This window comes from Aythya ferina, assembly GCF_964211825.1.
Source record: "Aythya ferina genome assembly, chromosome: Z".
Taxonomy (NCBI): domain Eukaryota; kingdom Metazoa; phylum Chordata; class Aves; order Anseriformes; family Anatidae; genus Aythya; species Aythya ferina.
In genome coordinates, this window is record NC_140299.1 from 3,422,397 (window position 1) to 3,441,053 (window position 18,657).

The 18,657-nt window shown below is 50.9% G+C and overlaps 1 protein-coding gene across 1 annotated transcript; it reads left to right on the forward strand.

Annotated features, from left to right (window-relative positions):
• Positions 1 to 1,012: 1,012 nt before the first annotated feature.
• Positions 1,013 to 17,816, forward strand: PSTPIP2 (proline-serine-threonine phosphatase interacting protein 2). Its single transcript, XM_084503650.1, has 15 exons — positions 1,013 to 1,114; positions 7,152 to 7,252; positions 8,358 to 8,435; positions 9,364 to 9,398; positions 10,498 to 10,604; positions 11,117 to 11,179; positions 11,549 to 11,647; positions 11,804 to 11,849; positions 12,200 to 12,279; positions 13,332 to 13,430; positions 14,106 to 14,202; positions 14,509 to 14,590; positions 15,473 to 15,507; positions 16,013 to 16,070; positions 16,266 to 17,816. The coding sequence occupies exons 1-14, from the start codon at positions 1,082 to 1,084 to the stop codon at positions 16,060 to 16,062; spliced, it is 1,005 nt and encodes a 334-aa protein (XP_084359776.1). The 5' UTR covers positions 1,013 to 1,081; the 3' UTR covers positions 16,063 to 16,070; positions 16,266 to 17,816.
• Positions 17,817 to 18,657: the final 841 nt, after the last annotated feature.

Consider the following 18,657-nt stretch of genomic DNA (forward strand, 5'->3'; position numbering starts at 1 on the left):
CACACAAAGGAACACTGAAAAATCAGGGTGCTTTTGACTTGAGTAGATCAAAAAAATAAAACCTGGGAGGGGTAGCAGTGTGTGACTGACTGCTCCGTCATGCAAGGGGAGCTGTGGGGTGAGCAGGCCACGGGGTGGTGCTGCGAGGCAGGAAAACAGCGGGCGGGTGGTGGTGGTGGTGGCTGCTGGCAGGCACTGCAGAGAGCAAGAGATCACTTGCACCCAGGAGAGCTGCTGAAAGGAGCCTCCGTGTGCCAGAAAAAAAAAAAAAGAGTTTGATTTTTTGCTGCGTTTTCATTCAGGTAGTGCTCGCTGTGCCTGTTTTGCTGCAGCTTCCAGCACCACACTGATGCTGCCTCCTCGTGCGGGTGCCACAGCACACAGTGTGTGCCCTGACCCTGGCTACTTTTTCCTCCTCCCTGTCTCAGCCCCAGGGGGGCTTACCTGGCTGGCTGAAAGTGCCCGCAGTGCAGAAGGTGAGGGTGTGGAGGAAAACTGGTGATTTATTCCAGGATTTGGGGTTGGCTCGGCTCAGTGCACCATGGCTCGTGTGCTTGCAGAGGAGGTTGCTGAAACCTCAAAGCCTTGAGCCCAGCCCCGGCTGCGACCGTGGCCACGAGCAGCAAAAGAGAAAGCCCTTCAAGCACATCTTAGCCGTAGGTGTCACGCCACCCTGGGCAGATAAATTAAGTGGAAAATGCCTTATTTTCACATTACTGGCCTGTTTTAGCTATCCCTGTGTTAGAGGCAGCGACTTATCCAGGGCGAATCGGCACAGTCGCTGCCCATCTGCTTTCATCCCCCATCGCTATTCCAAGACCAGAGGTTGCTCACCTCGAGCAGCGACACCTCCCCGGGGCTGGGAGCAGGCTGTGCGCCCCAAAACCCTCCCCAAAAAACCCTCCCCACCTGCCTGGGGCCGGGCTGCGCGCTGAGCACACCCCTCGGGGCTCTGCCCCCGTCCCGGCTCTCCAAGCCGAAGCCCTGCGGCTGTCCCCGGGCCGGGCGGGGCCAGGCGGGGCCGTGCCGAGCCGAGCCGAGCTGGGAGGGAGCAGGGGGCAGCGGCAGCAGCAGCAGCAGCATGCGGGAGGCACGCTTCAGGGACCACTTTTGGGTGAGTCGGGGTTTGGGATGGGAAAAAAGGGGGAGCTCGTCCTGCGCTGCGCTGTCGGGACGCAGCCCTGCAGGACTGGGGAGAAGGTGCGCGGGTGCTGGAGGAGCCGGTGCTGGGTTTTGGCACAAGGAGAGGTCCTTGTGGCCTTCACGGCAAGCGAGGCTAATTACTAGGTAATCTGTAAATAATCCGGGCTCGAGCTCTTGGTGCTAATGAGCTTTCTGCGTGGTTTTTTCCCTTCTGAAGCCAGCGGGGTCTGAGCGGGGATGGGAGCGTGGCAGCGCTGCCTCCAGGACCCGCTGCGGTCATTTTGGCCGTGGAGAAGGCAGCAGTGAGCGTGCATCACCTGCGGGGAGGGAGGAGGGGGTGAGAGGTGGACAGAAAAACCCAAATTTGGGCCAGGTGCAGAGGGGCTGCTGCTACGGCTTCATCTGGCTGTAAGGCAGCGAGGGAGCGCAAACTTCCTCCTGAGATTTTTCCCCTTTTATTAGCTTTGCTTGAGCCAAAAAGGGAAGAGGAAGGAGAGCGCTGCTTTGCTGAAGCAGAGGATTACAGATGCAGAGGATTACACAGGGCTCAGGACAGCCCAGGCTGCTTTTTGGGAGGGCTGCGGCTGCCCCGGGTGGCTGCAGGGGAGGGAGGATGCTGCACAGAGGGCTGGAGGCAGAGGGAGAGGATTTCTGTGCTCTGTCTGGTGGGCCAAAGCCTACAAACCACCACTTCATAAGCACGAACAAATACTGTGTGTGGCTAGCCGCTTCGTTTAGGCCTTGATTTTGCATTTCGGGGTTTGAAGAAATGTCGGCAGCCCCATGTCCCTACCTGTCCCCAGCCCCGTGGGCTGCAGCCGGTCTTGAACCTTTTCCCCCATTCCCTTATTTGTTGTTTTTGCTCACCCTACAGCATCTCGGTGTATGCTGCAGCCACCTACCAAAGAGCTGTGCAAAAATAATACACCCCAAATCCTGTTTGGTTCCTCTTGCCCTGCCTGCAGCGACTGCTGAGAGTTGAGCAAGCGTGGGGCTGTTTGCATGTTTTTGCAACCTGCCGTTCTCCTTTCACTGCGTGAGAGCTTGCCTTTCATTTTTACCATTTCCTTGATAAGTGTCCGTTTCTCCGCAAGCCCTTCTGGCAGAGTGTTTCGGGAAACCTGACAGCGGGGCTTTGGGTCTCATCAGAGCACTTGGGGCTCACAGGCATCTGTAAAACCATGCAGGGAAAAGGGAAATCTGATAGTGATAAAACAAGGTTTATGTCTGACCTATTGGCTAACAGCCTGCAACCCGGAGGGCAGATTCTTGGCCGTTTCTTTTTGTCTTCAGACAAACCTTATTTTTTGTGTTCAGAGACAAAAGCTCTGCCCTCTGCAGAGTGTGGTGGGGTGCCTTAAAAAGGAGGACTTGGTAGGACATTGAGAGGATAAGCAAATGATGCTGAGAGCTGAGACCTGCTGGCTCCCACTGAGGCTGCTCTGGTTAAGTGATCTTTGCATATCAGACTGAGGTGCGTGCACCTTTTAGGCACTCCCAAATGTTTATCAGCCACCTTAAGAAAATGAGGTGCTAAATGATGCTGCTGAAACACTCCACGGCACCTCTCCTGCAGGAGAAGGTGCACTGGCATGTTTAATTTTCTACCAAAGCACATGGGATAGGGTCTGAAAGAGCTGGTGAAGCGTGTTTGTTTGCACACTGGGAAATTCATCCCACTGGGCTGGTTCACACCTCAGTGGGATGAAGCTTTATCTGCTCTCCCTGCTTGCTATCTGTCTTTTAACCTGCCCAGATCCACAGGGCTTCGCGAGGCTGGGGATGATCTCCTTTTGCTCCGTGTTTCTGCAGGGCTGCAGAAGGGGGGTGCCCGCCAGGCTTCTGAGTGCTTTCCCTGGCTGCTGTCTCATGGCATTATGCAGGCTGGGCTGTTTCATTTTCCTCTGCTCATCCTTCTCCGAAAGGGACCAGCTTTCCTGGGCAGCCTGATGAGCTCATCAGGTGCTCATCAGGTGCTGGCTCACAGGGATGCCGGTGGCTGTTCTGGTTAGGTGTGGTTGCGTCGAGCCCGACAGTCGATTGCTTTAACATTCACATTTGGGGTGCTGTTTCGTGGGATGCTGTGCTAAGGCGAGGGGATTTTCAGTGAGTGTTCATCCCTGGGATGAGTTTTTCCTGCCCTGATGTTCCTGCTTGGAGTTTATCAGATGGAGAGGACCATCTCATGGACCTGGCCGGCCTGTGGATTTGGGTACGCACTTGGCTGACTCGGGGTATGGTCGGTGCTGTTCCCGTGCAGCTCTCACGCTGCACGATTTCTGCATGGTGCCAGCCGTGGATGAGAGCTCGTCCTCCAGCTACCCGCTGGGGACGAAGGATAAGCCTCTGGGTTACCTCTGCACCCTGCAGAAACCTGCTCGAAGATTTTTCTCGGTCTTGGTGACCTCCGGTGGACCTTGAGCAGTTTTGAGATCGTGTCGGCTGCGAGCAAGAATAGCACAGCCATTTGTCATCGCACGGTGTTTCCAAATACAAAAATAGACATACAACTTCTGCAGCGTTTCTCTGAGGAGACAGAGCTGAGGAGAGCTGACAAAGCTCTGCACAAGTAAAACGTGTCAAGTAATGGTCCGTGAGCAGCGCTGAGGGTTTGGGCTCCTGGGCTTGTGACTGCGTGGCTCTGGTTAGGCTGCTAAGGCTGAAAGCTAAGGGACAGGGACATGTGTCTGGGGACATGCATGTGGCCACGTGTGCGTGGCAGTGTTGAAGTCACTTGTGAAATTTTGTGTGTCCCAAACCTTTCATTTTTGGGGAGGTTGGGACAGGTTGCTTTTTCTCCTGCACCCTTAGCTTCACAGGGCTTGTGTCTGGAGGGGGATTGATGTGAAGAAGATGGAGAAGATATCAAAGCAAACAGCTTTCCCTTTAGTGAAAGAGGGACTTTGCGTGCCCACGGGAGCATTTCAGCCCTTCTTTTGCTTAAGCACAAGCAAAATCCCCAAAACATCTTAACTTCATGCCACCTGAAATGCCAAAATTTCAGAAGGGAAGCGGCACTTCTCCACCTGTGCTGCAGATGCGAATCCCACCTTGCCCTTCTTGTTGCATGAAGCCTCTCATTTCATCTCCCCCTCCGAAAGGGCAGGAACGGGAGTTTCCACTCCTCTGGAGCCCTGCGTACTCGGGAAACATCAGCTGCTGCTTTGTCACCTTGAAATCATCCGCCTGTATTTTCCACGGGCGGTGCTGTCCCCTAAATAGCATGCCCGCTGTTAACCCGGCCGGGCGAGGCGGGGTTTGGGGCTGGTACTCCGGTCGCCCTGCCTCAGTTCCCCAGCTGCAAAACGTGGGGCTGGGGCCTTTTTTTCAAATCCTACAGCCAAACCTACGGGGATAACCCATGTGTGCTTGCTCTGGGATGCTCCTGGGGCTGTGCAGAGCCACTGATTTCTCAGGGAAGGAATTTGCATTGGTGCTTTCAAGGTCCCGGCTGTTTCCGTGCAGCCCCTGCGGACCTGCACTGCAGGTGGGCTCTGGTTTGGTGCAGCGGGACGGAAACCTCCCTGTTACACCCCAAATGGACCCTGTTAGCACAGGGAGCCCCGGAGGGTCAGGTTACCTTCTTTCCAGCAGCAGGCTGCTCAGTTATTTGCCCATTCACCATCATTTTTGGTGTGGGAAGGCTGGCACCGTGCTGCTGGTTTTGGTACGGCAGAGCTGGCCCAGCAGTTTTTGCCTGACTTTTATTCTCTGAAGGCGACAGCAGCAGAGCAGCCATTTCTTTTATTCCCCTTTTCACAGCAAACCTCTGCTCTTGTATAACCTCCTGCCTTATTACTGCTAAAAACTGGAAGGAAATCAGGACGTAAGGGGTGAGGTGCTGTTTGCTGGGGCAGCTTGGGGAGCCTCGGTGCAAAATCCCATCCTCCAGAGCCCTCTTCAGCTCAGTTTACAGTGGCTTTAAACCCTGTCCTCCCTCCCTGGCTCTGTCCTCCCTGTATCCCCCTTCCTCTTTCCTCTTTCCCTGCCTCCCGTGGGCAGTCACGCTGCTCCCCTGTATTCTTTCCGTGCTGACGTCTGCCCAGAAGGGCGCTGCCAGGGTGGTTTTTGTGGTGTGTGACGCTGCCCAGCCCAGCTTCGTGGGGCCGGGAGCCCCTCCTGCCTGCCCCTGCCCGTTTTATTTTGGGGTAAAAAGTCAAGTTAGGATGTTCCTGAGTTTTGCAACTGTCATGAAAAGTGATTTCAGTGTAAGCGTGCTTCCTGCTTTTGCAGAGCCGGTTAGCAAACAGAGAACCTGTTGCGTTTTTGTTTCAGTAATAAGCTCATTTTGGGAGGAGGTTCGTGCTCAGTACAGAAGCAGAAAGTGTTTGAGGATCTCCCTAGGTCCTGGCTGCAGTCTCCTCCTCCTTCCCATGCACACCACGATGGAGCAAAGCTGATCCAGGATTCCCAGGGATCTCCTGCTGGCCCCACTCCACCAGATATCCACTTTATCTCCCGCTTTCTGGCCACTTGTGTTCAAGTCTTTGGTTGCCTGGGGAAGTCCACAATGATGAAATCCTTTATTTGTCACAAATGCTGGCCCTGTTCCTCCTCAGCTCTCACTCTGGGCACAAACTTATGAGAAATCCCCCTCTGCTGCCAGCACTGTAGCACCAGCTCTCTGCACGCTGTCATCATGGCTTGGAACCGTTTCCCGGATCTCTCCATCCTGCCATTATTCCTCTTTTAAGCTTCATAATAATTATTTGTGGTTTCTGCTTCCTTTCTCGCAGCTTCATATCTGCTTTTGCCATTGCTTCCTTTCTGCAGCCCGTTTCCCTATTCTGCTCCTGCCCGTGCTGCTCCTGCAGTGCCAGCCAGACCTCTCTGCAGGGGACAGCGGGCAGTTTTGCTCTCCTCCTGCATCCGCTTTGGGCTTCTTCCAGAGCAGGAGGGTTTGCGGTCAGAGCATCCCTCTCATAACATCACAGCACTTCGGAGCCCTGCTCCAGGTCTTCAGGGTGGCAAATCCTCAGCGGATATAGGACAAAATGTTTTTTTATCCTAAGGTGCTTCCCAGCACAGGAGTAAGGAGAGAATGGGGTGGAGTTATTCAGCCTTTATCCTAGCCCTGCTACATCATTGTCACATTATTTATTTTTTTTAAATAACCATCACAGGAAAATCCCTATTTTTGAGAATAATTTGAGGGAAAGCCATAGTCCTTCAGAAGTCTACGGGAAGCTGCTCCCCAGTGCGGGTAGCACTGCGGGGCTGAGAGCCCTGGCTTGGAAGATGGGACTTGGCCGTGGTGTTTTGGGGGACGTGAAGAAGTGTGACATGCTGAAGGGCACAGAGCAGGGGTGGGGAAGGACCTGCTGCTGAGGGAAGTGGTCTTTGTGTTGGAGTTTTGGACTGACGTGAGCGGGACAGGGTGGCTTTTCCTGAGGATGGAGAGGAGGCTGCTGCAGCAGCAGTCACTCAGGGCTGTGTGGGCAGCCAGGGAAGCTCATAGGAAGCTCGGTGATGCCGTGGAGAAAGGGCTGCTCAGCTCTCCCCCCGGCCTGGGTGTGGGTTCCTGCAACGAGGCCGGGTGTGGGGATGGTGACCAGGCAGACAACTGCAAGTTGGCGCTGACCGAGATCCGTCCTGGTGCCTGCAGAGGCTGGGAGAAGCAGGAGTAAGGCGGGCTGGATTTTATGAGGATGGTCTTTACAAGGCGGGAGGAGGGAAAGTGCTGTAGGAGTTTTAGGGGGGGCTCAGTGCGCTGCAGGGCCAGAGGTGCTGAGAATGGGGGGAGATCACCAGGATGTGGCAGGTCTGAGCTCTTCTGACCTGTGAAGGACACGAAGGTCCTTCATTCTCTTCATTCTCTTCATTCCAGACCCTCTCCCACCCCAAAAAGAAAAAAAAAGAGTTTATTTTGTATAATTTATGGGCGAACCAGAAAGAGGCCCTGGCACACTTGCTCCCAGCCGAGCCATCGCTTGTATAAGTGCCTGTGAGGGTGGCAGTGGGCATGGACTGCTCCTACAGGGACGTCAATCCTGTTCTTGTGTTTTCAGAGCACAGACCTGACGAGCACAGTTGGCTATGACAGCATCATTCAACATTTGAACGACGGCAGGAAGAACTGCAAAGAGTTTGAAGACTTTCTGAAGGAAAGGTACAGAGTGGCCTCTGAAAACGGGTTTGGCTGAATCTGGGAAGCGAGGCAGAGGCACTTCTATTTCTTCTATTCCCATTCGGGTTTCCATCGTGTTTCTGTCCACTGGGCTGAAGCATCTTTCACTTTTGACTGATGAGGAACTGGTTTTTCACACTGTTCTTTTTCTGAAATCCATATGAAATCCATACCTGGGGATCCTCAGCTGGGAGGGTGGTGCTAGCCACAAAGCCCAGCAGCTTTGTTATTAAGGGCACTGTCCAAATGCCTCCTGAACACTGGCAGGCATGGGGCATCAACCACCTCTGTAGGAAGTACTGAGCCTCCCCGGCACAGCTTTTTGCTGTTCATGCAGGTCCTGCCATCCGTTCCCAGTGGGAAGAGACCACTGCTCCCTCCCTGCTTCTCCTCCTCAGGGAGTTGTGGAATAAAATAAACAACTTCCTAAAATGTCCTTATCTCTAATGCAAGTGCAGATGTCTGTGTTGATAGTTTGGTGGTGAGGTTCACCTTGTTTAACTTTTTTTTCCACGGAGTTACTGCCTAAACAGATGTAGGTGCATTAGACACTATAAATTGCAGGCTCTTCTGCTCTGCATGCCCATCACATTTATTCCGGACTATTTTGTCCCAAGTCTTGTATTCAAGGCTTGTTTTCTCCAGTCGATAACAAAATTACATTAATTCCAGGTCATTCTACAGCAGTCTTCATATTTAGCCTGTTGAGCACGTTTGGCTAACCCTGAAGTGCTCAGGCAGCAGGACTTGATGAGCTTTGTAGGTCCGTTCCAATGCTCCCTGTGGGTCGATCCTGCAGCATGACTGCACGCCCTTCCCGTGCCACCTCCACCAGCTCAGGAGCTGGCAGGACTCTGAGCATGCACACAGCAAGCCACAAGCCCAGGGGCAGTTTGTGGTGGTCAGGGAGGTGGATGCCTGTGCTGTCAGCCTGTCTGCAGCCCAAGGTGTTCTGTGCACCCGCTATTCCCTCGTCCGTGCTCAGGGGATGTCTCTTGTGAAACTCCTCCTGCTCTTGGCCTCTGCTGCAAGCAACTTTCATTTTCTGAAATGAGAATTTCCTCTCATTTCTCTCTTTCCTCAACAGAGCGATTATAGAAGAAAAGTATGGCAAAGAGCTCATTAACCTGTCGAAGAAGAAGCCCTGTGGGCAGACGGAGCTGAAGTAAGTTCAGAGCCCAGTGTCTTTTATAGGTATCTGTAACTGGGGCAATGAAGGAGGAGGGCAGGGGAAGGAGGCTGAGAGAGACAAACCAGTGTTCAAATGTGATTGGGATGTCACCAGATGTTCAGTCCTGTGGATGAATGGTGCCCAGTTGTGCTGGCTTTTGCCAATACCGAGTTGGACTCCACCAACTTCTCACCTGCCGTAGAGTATCCAAAGTATTGTGGACGCTCAGGCGAGATGTGGGCTGGTGGTTCAGCAGAGAGCCGAGCATCATGAGACCTTGGGTTTGCTCCTCACTGTTTCTGTGGCCAGAGGGAAGTACACGTACTTCCTTGAGTCAAACCACACGGATGTTCAAACCCAGCACGTTGCCACCCTACACGGGTGCTGCAGCCGCTGCAGTTGGCTCCATTTGTGGATCTCCATTTCCCCATTGCCCTGGGAACCGTCTACTTCCTGCTGTGCTTCATACATGCCTGGTTTGGTGTTCTCTGCTCATTTGTTTACAGCTCTATATTAGTCAGTCACTTACATTGTTTCATTATCTTAATAGGGAGGAAAGTTCCCTACATTTCCAACCACTCGCCCATACTACATATAAAAAAATTGTTCATGTGTCCCAACTGATACTCTTTGGAGATTACACAGAACATTTGTCTTGAAACTCAGAATATTTAATAGTGTTCACTGTCCAGGAAGAAGGCTTAAGGTAGATCTCAAACCAAGTGGACAGCATTATACTCGCTGGTAAGGAAAGAGCTGGAAGTGTAAAGAGGGTAGATAAACCTGCTCCAGGCTGATCTGGCTGGTCTTGAGTGAGGGACTCCCTTGCCAGTTCAGAAGTGCCCTCCTGTCACCACTAAAGCCCATGCCTGCATCTGGCACTGCTTTCTTATTCTTTTAATGCTGTTCTTGTGTTTTTCAGCACCCTGAAGAGATCTCTGGATGTTTTCAAGCAACGTAAGTAATCCTTCATCTATCAGGACACTTGGCAGTGCTGAAGCCTTCAGGCTACTGCTTGGGAAGAAACAGAGATATTTGGGAAGAAACAGAGAAATCTCCATAAGTGTTTGATACCAGGATCAGGTGTAGGCTGTCCTCGTGGTCTTGCTCAGCACAGTGCATGGAGTTTGGGATAGAGTGTTCCAGGGCACAGTTACCAGAGGGAAGTCATGGCAAGTCCCTCTGGGGATCTGTTGGGCTTTTGGGGCAGCTTCAGAGTTGTGCAGCATCTGAAGGTGTCTGTGGAAAGCTCATCTGGGTTGTTTTGGACTGGCTCATCCTGCCCTTTTGAGACAAATATGCAGTAATCAGAGTGTCCAAGTGATGAGGGTTTGGCCACTATGCAGTAACCGTTCCTCACCATTCTGCTGCCCAGTGCTGAAGTCTGGCAGCCACAGCTCCACCACCATCCACACTGGCCAGATATTTCTGCTGCTGTGCTCCTGGGCTGATGCTCTAACGAGGCTCTGCCTGCAGTAGCTGACGCTTTAATCACTATGGGTGAGAAATAGCTCTGGGTGTTAGCTCTTGAACCACAGTTTTTCTTAGCTGCCTTTGTGAGCTGCTGCTTTGCTTGCTGGCTGGGTGCTTTATTGTATGGCTGCTCTCCTCCAGCAGGGCTAGCTCAGTGTGACACCGAAAATGAGCCTGAGATTTATTTAGCAATAGTTTTTCTCTGCCCCAAGTTGCTTCTCTGCTAGCCTGGGGGAATGCTTCATTCAGACAGACGCTTTAGGGTGTGATGTGCTGAAACATGCCTGAATTAATCCAGATTAGGAGGAAAAGTGACTGTGCTCATTTGAATAACTTCTCTTGGTACGATTTACTTAAATGGAAGCGCAGGCCCCAGCATGACCGATGATGAATCACTCTTACATAGGCAGACCCTGTGTAGGGTGTAGGAAGTGCTGTTGCTTTCAGGTTTCTGCAGGGGAATTCATGAGGTGGGACCACGGGTGGAAGGGGTCTCTGGTCACTCTGATGTCAGCTAGAAAAGCTGGCTTACGCAAGAGCCTTTTTAGGAATATATATATATGTATATTTCTTTTCTTTGCAGAGATAGACAATGTGGGACAAGGTCACATCCAGCTGGCTCAAACCCTTCGGGAGGAAGCCAAGAAAATGGAGGAATTCAGGGAGAAGCAAAAGCTGCATCGGAAGAAGGTCAGGAGCTGAGGGCATTGCAGGAGGAACCTCCACAGTTGGGCTGCCCCTGTCCCCCGTCCCCCCCTGTGCCCCAGCCTGCTCCGTGCCCACCAGTGCCAGGAAGTCCTGAGCTCTTTCCTACGTGTTGCAACTGTGCTGGAGAGCTGTGCAGCAACCCCTGACTTCCTTCTTCTCGCTGCCACGTGCTGTCCTTCAGGGTCGTTTGGGGCCAGAGACAGTGGGGGCTCCCTCCAGCCTTGACTAGGGGGGTTGTTAAGGTGTATGTGTAGTGCTGTATGGTCTACATAGAGTTTGGTAAAATTAGCAAGCTCTTTAACGTCTTCTGGCTCGAGATTCCCTTGTCTGGAAAATGAGGGGAAGCTGTCAGAGCCAGGGGCTGATATGGACCGAGCAGAGGGGAGAGGGCTTGCCAATTCTGCCAGAGCTCATGGAGACCATACCATACTGTAGTTCATCCCGGAGCTATGACGGTCACTGACGCACTGATTTGGGGTCTGTTGTCTCCACAGATAGAGCTCATAATGGAGGCGATTCACAAGAACAGGAATTTGCAGTACAAGAAGACCATGGAGGTAAAGCAAGTATACTGCTGTCTCTTCCCGTAGGGGCTAACACTGCCAAAACGCGCACATGGAGCGAGGACAGGCCTATGCATGAGGGCCTCCCTCCCTCCCCTTTCACATTAACAATGTGAAGAGTGTGTTCAACAAAGCTTGAGGAGCACAGAGGGGAAATGCTGGCTCAGATACAAGAGGTTTAAATGTCCTGGACTCAGTAGCCTCAAGCTTTTCGTCCTGAGCAAAGAATAGCCCCTGCTGTGAGCACCGTGCTGCCCAGGCAGTAGGGATGGGGCGTCCGGGACCCTGCGCATCACCTGTCAGCTGGATTTTCATCTCTTTTGCTTCCTAACGTGTTCCTGCCCTGTCTGGTGTCTCCCCTAGGCCAAGCGGCTCTACGAGCAGCGCTGCAGGGATAAAGACGAAGCAGAACAGGCGGTGCACCGCAACGCCAACCTGGTCACGCAGAAGCAGCAGGAGAAGGTAAAGGAGAGGCAGGGGCCATGCTGCCAGGCAAAGGGATGTCTCTTCTGGCTGGTCTCCTGCCCCATGTCCCTTCTCTCAGCTCTGGGGCCTGCACTCCCATGTCAATGCACCAGGGCTCTCCTACACCTTCCTTCTCTCCCCCAATTTTGGCAGCTCTTCCTGAAGTTGGCCCAGACGAAATCGGCCCTGGAGGATTCAGGTGAGCGTGGAGATGAAGCGTGCTGGCTGCATTTTGGGGACGAGGGGAGCACCTCCGGGGGTAGGAGGAGATGGGCTGGGAGCTGTGACACGGCACACAGGAGCTGCAGCTCCTCGGAAATGTGTCCAGAGGTACAGGAGGTGGCTCCTGCCCTGCAGAAGGCTGCATGGCCCCGCCACGGCTGCTTTGGGGCTCCCATCCCGATGCATCGCCCACCAGCAGCTGAGCTCACACATTGCTGCTGGGTTCTCTGTGGCATCCCAGCCATTTTATGCTGGACATGGTGCCTCCTAGTGAGGAGTTTTTTTAAAATTAATGTTACCCAATTGACAATTTGATTTCTCTCACAGACAGGGGTTACCAGCAGAGTATTACCGCACTGGAGAAGATCAGGGAAGAATGGCTGAAAGAGCACATCAAGGCTTGTGAGGTAAATACCACAAACTTCCTTCACATGGCACTGTGGTCCTCTAGATGTTTGCCCCCTTTCTGCAGGGCTTGGGGACAGAGCAGACGTGCCTTCTGCTCCATATTCCCTTCACAGGACAACAGCAGGACGTGTTGCAGGTAACCCTGCACGTTTCTCCTGCTTGGATTCTGGATTCAAGGTCGCACCACTTCAATGTTTCCACTGTGCTATTTTTAATTTCTTCCACCGCCTTTTAAAATTGACAGAGTCAATGTGCTCAGTAGTGACATTTTTTTCCTGTTTTCTGCTTGCATGTTTGGTGCTGCCACCACCTGGCTCAGTCGTGGCCTGGACATGAGGCTGCAGTGTCTGCCTTGGATGCTGACAGCCTAAACGTTCAGAGCACCCATGCCTCTATTTTACTTTCCCCCACTGGGGTGGAATTTGCTGCCTGTTTGCTGTGCCATGTCAGGGGGACGTGAGGGTGCCTGCGGTGTCTGTGGGCTCTGGAAGCCTCTCTGCAGGCCAGGCTGGGAAGCCAGGGTTTCACTTCCACAGAGAGATTACGTGGAAGTTTTCCCCTCAGTATGTTGCAAAGGCCGTAACTGATGACAAATGCAAACGTACACTCGGGATGGAAGTCTGTCTTTCACTGGAAATGTGTAAAGGTGCATGGGGTTTGGCTGCACCAGACAGCAAATTTCAACAGACTTGGGTTTAAACTGGTTACGAAAAGGGCATGGCAGGAAACAGGAAGGAGACCAACCAAATGCACCTCCGTTTTCATACATCCCCAGCCATTTTTTTTTTTTATTTCTCTGCACCTGTGGAAGGGAGGTGAGAAAGGAGCTGAGACTGCAGGACCATGGGGTGCCCAGGGAACCCACACTGCCTTTAGGAAGCTGGTCTGGTCTCCCCGAGGGGTGCTGGGTGGCCCCTTCCACATGGGTGTAGCAGGGCACTGACACCTGTAGACCTTCCTGAGCTGAACGCCTTCTTTGGTTGCACAGAAGGATGCTTTCTCCCTTGGGAGAGCAGGCAGGGGACATGCTGTTCTGCCCATGTCGTTGCAGTTCTTCGAGACACAGGAGTGCGAGCGCATCAGCTACTTCCGCAATGCCCTCTGGCTCCATGTCAACCAGCTCTCCCAGGGCTGCGTCCAGAACGACGAGGTGAGCTGGATGGAGGTCCCTCCACATCCATTTTTCTGTTTTGGATCTGAGACCTCTATGAGGTCTCTTTTGGATCAGACCTTTGGGACCCCTGCTGCCCACCTGGGTTATCTTTTGCCCGTCGTTTTGTCAGGGTGTAGTTGTAATGCGGTAAGGACCCCCTGAGTGCAAGTTTTTGTGCATATCTGTGGCTGGAGAAATAGTGAGAAGGCAGTACAGGAATGAAGATGTGTCCTCAGCTCCTTGCCACCAGCGTCATAAAGATGCACTTAGTGCTCTCCCTGGCTGAAGAAAATTGGCTGAAAAAGAGGCAAATGAAATGCAGTGGGAGGTGACCTTGCCAAAGATTACGCAGGATTATTACGACTCCTGCATATCTGAGGCTGGGAATGGGAAAGCAGAGAGCCTGGTTTGCTTTCCTGTGCTCTGAACTGTGTTAATTCAAGTTGGCCTACAGGCTTTGATCGGATAACATGAGCATGCAGGCAGAAAGCCTGTGGCCAGAGCTCTTAGAGATTAAGTTTTCTTTGGGATTCCTTCCTCGTTCCCTGCACCATTGAAGCCTGGATCCTGGGTGAGCAATGGGCTCCCAACCCATGTGTGATAACTGATCGAAAAATGTCCTTTTGTTTTTTGACTTAATGCACAGAAATGCTTGTCATTTCTCTCCCGCAGAAATACGAGGAAATCCGCAAGAGTTTAGAAATGTGCAGCATTGAGAAGGATATTGATTTTTTTGTAAATTTGCGCAAAACTGGAAGTTCGGCCCCAGGTGAGAGCTCAGTGCAACCTCCTGAAGTAGCAACGACTTGCTTCTACTCCTCATGGTGCTGCTGCCTGGATCAGCATCAATTCAGATGCAAAACCTACTGATTTTGTAACATCCTTCCTTTCGTTCCCCAGCAAGCAGCACCAGTCCCTCTGCCACTTACCATAAGCCTCTGACGATGATCTCCCCTTTCTGTAACATTTCAAACACCTTTCCAGAGAGCGGGGAAAAGCTTAGCAGCTGAATGTTGGGGTTGTCGAGTAGCACCTTGTGAAAGGTCTGTGCTTTACTGCTGTTAACTCTTCCTAGCTCCTGTTGTTTATGAAAACTACTACAACACACAGAGAAACGCCACTCCTGTGAGAAGTCCGGTTTCCGTACCTATATCACGGTAAGGGACATAATTTGCAATTGCTGTTGCAACTGATGCTGTCTAAAAACCAAACCAAAACAAAAAACGAATAAACAAAACCATATTTTATTACTTTTGGTCTGTTGGAAGCTTTGGGAGTATTACAGGAAAATATTTCCCATGCTATGTAGCCCATTGCTCTCTCCAGCAGAAATTATTCCAGCATGATGCCTGCTACGTCATGTTCAAGGAAGCCCTCAAGTCCACCCAGAGCTTTTTGCTCTTATTTGTCTTTTGAGGTGATTTTTCCCGTCCTGAGGCTGGGAATCTTGTTCTGAAGGTGCTTGTGGTGAGGTTGTGCTCAGTTTTCCTTGTGCCAAGCCTCTTCCACAAGTCCTTTGGGTTGAGGTGAGGGGCTGCGGTACCCAGACAGCAGAAAAGCAAGGCAGCCTGGAGAGAATTGAGGTCAGGGTGAAAGATGCCTCGGCCACGAGGAAGATGAGGATTCAGGGCTAAAGACTCTTGCCAAGGATGAGTGTGCACCTCCGGCTGTTGCGTCAGGAGAAGAGTCATGCCTAATTATGGCTTCCTGATGGCTCACCTGGGCAGAGGCATGTAAAAGGCATGCCCCGAGGCTCACTCATGAATGTTTTGCCAATGCAGTGTTTTTTGGTGACTTTTTCCTCTTCGTCACTGTAGCAGCCTCAATTCCTGTGTCTGCCAAGCAGGCTGTTGGTGAATGACCCAAAACATGGCCAGGCCTCCAGAAAGCCCAGGCTGGCCAAACCTCTTGCCCTCCTGTGAGTTCCAGGAGGGTGGTTTGGGAGCCACAGAGCCAGAATAATGGCCTGGGCAGGTGCCCTTGGATGGGAGGGAGTCCCATAGCCATGCAGGTCCTCACCTCTGTTTCTTTTTGAGCAGGAGAGCGCCTCTACCCACCCCAACCAGTGGGCCAGGTGAGTTCCTTACCTTAGGTGGCTTCTGCTCCCACAGAGGATCTCTCTGATCTTGCTCTTCCCCATAGGACCACAAGCTTCATCTGTCTAAAGGGATTGCTCGAGGCCCAGCTCCTCCTATAAGTCCAGTCCCCATGGAAAGATGCTGGGAAGTTGGCTACTGACTCTGGTGGCAAAATTTCACCTATAAGTTCTGATCAAAGCCCTTTGTGTGCACATTGCCTAAGCTTGGTGTCTCACCAGTCTCTGCATTTTAGGCCCTTCTCTGTTTAAACAGCATGTGATTCGTCATTTCCAGACCACTTCAGGGATGGGATAACACAGTGGGACTCAGTAAAACTAAATTCTGCTTTGCTTCTTAGGCAAATCAACTCATCTCTTTGAGCCCCATCCCTGGCTCCTTTATAACAGAGGTGGCCAGCGCATGGTGGTCTTGCCCTGCATAAAGTCTCTTAACAAGCACTTCCCACAGGCAGACCTAATATTTTTGTGCTTTGTGTTTTAGGTGACCCTGATTATGCCACAATTGATGGCTACAGCTTGATACACCACTAATAGCCACGGTAAGTACTCGAGTTTGATGAAGTAAGGGCTTAACAAGAGATGCAACTTCAACAGAGGGGCAGTGGAGAAAGAAAGGCCACCACTTAGGGGAAAGGACACTTGAGGTGACGGGGTGGGAGTGACAATTTTGTCAGCCCTTCTGTCCTTGTGTGAACTGGAGCTGTGATTTTGATGCTGTCCATCCTGTTCTCTAGGTTCTCCAGGCAGAAGATACTGTCAGTCTGGCCAGCGCGGCAGTCGGTGTTTTCAGTTATTCTCAGCGACACAGAACTGCAGTGCTTCTTCATTTTAAGAAAGTGTTTGAGGACTCTGATAATTATTTGTGCATTCAGAAAGCACCTACTAAAAATTTATTCTTTTAATAAGCAAACTCCTTGGACATATATCTGATTTTCACGCTCAGGGGAAGAAAAAGAGTAAAAGCAATGGAACTGGACAGAGGGCGATCTGCATTGCAAGAAACTTTTGATTTGAAGTGCTTCCTATGTGCAGCCATCTGGGAGAGCCTGGAGCCTTCTCCTCTCCAAATAACTAAAAAACACTTGTGCCAAGGGGAGCTATGCAAAGCTTTGGGCATGCTGGCTTGTGTTCAGAGCTAAGGGTACACTTTGGCCTGTTTCTGAAGTCTTTTATTAATGGCGATTAAACTTGTAATTTGGATTTAATTCCAGTAATGTTTCTCTGGGAGCTGACTACATAGAGGAGCACCATCGATTACATCATGGGTCTGGCTTTGCTGTGCTGTTTGGTGCTGATTTGTGTGGTGCAGCAGTTCACAGAACAGAAACCCAGCAAAGGGCTGTGCCACTACAAACCTGCTGGCAAGTCTCTCACCCTGCAATACTGTTGAGGATCGGAAGGAAGTCAGACAGCTCTTCCACCACCTCTCCAATGAGGGGCTTGTGGTTTTTTAGGCTCGTGGTATAACTTGTCCGTGGTAGGCTGCAGATAGTCCCATTTGATTAACTTCTGGGAATCCCTGAACTTTGGACATGTATTGATGCTAGATCCAAATGTAGCATCCGTTTTCAGCAGGGATTTGAGTGGCAGTAAAAATGAAAGGGAAATCGTCAACTCTCTATCTGAATTACTTCTCCCTCTGCTCTAGCAGGCTTGACAACAAAATATTTGTTCTGACTTCCTCACTCTGACTCCTAGAGGCATCCTCAGCAGTAACTCTGCAGGGTCTGTCTAGTTCTGTCTGCACACCACTGGAAACAAACTTAGCTGTGGAGCCATGAAACTGATTTCCTGGTCAGGTCTTCTCAAAGGACTTCTCCTTTTTGTTGCCTTATACATGATTGCATGTTTAATGCAGAAGCTCACATACCTCAGGGCTGCTGGTCTCTCTGTGCTGTGTGGCTTAACAGCTCCTCGGTGCCTTGCTATACTGAGCATGGGGATATGGGACAGAGGGTGCTGGACACAATTTAGCTGTCTAAACCTGGAGCAACAGGGGCTGCTTGGCTGCATGATGTTCTTCAAGTTGAATCCACGCAACTTCAGTGTGTGCCTAAACACACTGGTACCCGGGGATATGCTTTATTTCTTTATGTGGAAAGGATCACAATGAGCTTTACTTTTTGTCCTCTTGCATGAAATGTACAAAGTGCACAATAAAAGGAATAATTTGTCCTTTTTTTTTTTTCTTTTCCTAAAAGACCAAGTATAGAAATACTCTTCTGAAGGAGCCTGTTGTAGTTTTAATTCTTTAAATATATATATATATATTAAAAATAACAGTTCTGAGTTGTGTGCTGGATTTTTTTTTCTTCCTATGCTGTCATGTTTGCTTTCTGCAGGGTCTGAGGCTGATACATCTTCAAAGCATCCTACCACAATCAGGTGGGGGGACTTGCGTTTCCTGGAAGAAAGCCTACAAGAACATATCTTTCCACAGCTTTTGTTTCAGTGCTTGTTCTGTATAAATACCAAGATAGTTATGGGAGAGAACACACCAAGGAAAACTGGCATGAGAACAACTATGTGTGATCAGCTGTGAGCTGTTGGCCATGTAAGGCAGTTTTCCTTTGCTTCCTGTTTTTTTTGGTTGGATTTTTGTTTTTGAGGGTTGGATGGGATCATAACCCATCAGGCATGTTTATACAGATTCAGGACTTGATTCTACCACTTTCAGCTTGTAAACATCAGTAATTCTTTTATGGTTCCTAGAGTTTGCTGCTGCAGCAAGGTTAGCATGGTAACGATTTACTCCATAAGACATTTCATGCTTTCTTTATAGGGATTTTTCAGCTGACAGAGTACAATAGAGGGTGCTAGGCTTTTCTGGATATAGAGGTTTCCCAGTGAGGCTGAAACTTGGCTTGCACACTCACTGAATGTGCAGAAGTAATCCCCAAATAAGGGTGCTGGTTCTAATGCCCTGAATACAACAGTTGTTCAACAACTTATTGAAGAGACCTCAAGCCAAGCAAATCCTGGCTTGGAAGAGGAGTGTCCAGACATGAAGTTACTGTGAAAAAAGTCTGTGTGCCCATAAATGCTGAACTGATATTTATCTTCATCAAATTCCCTTTCCTTGTTGTTTTTGAAGTGGTGCATAAGACTTTCACTACCTTATAGGCC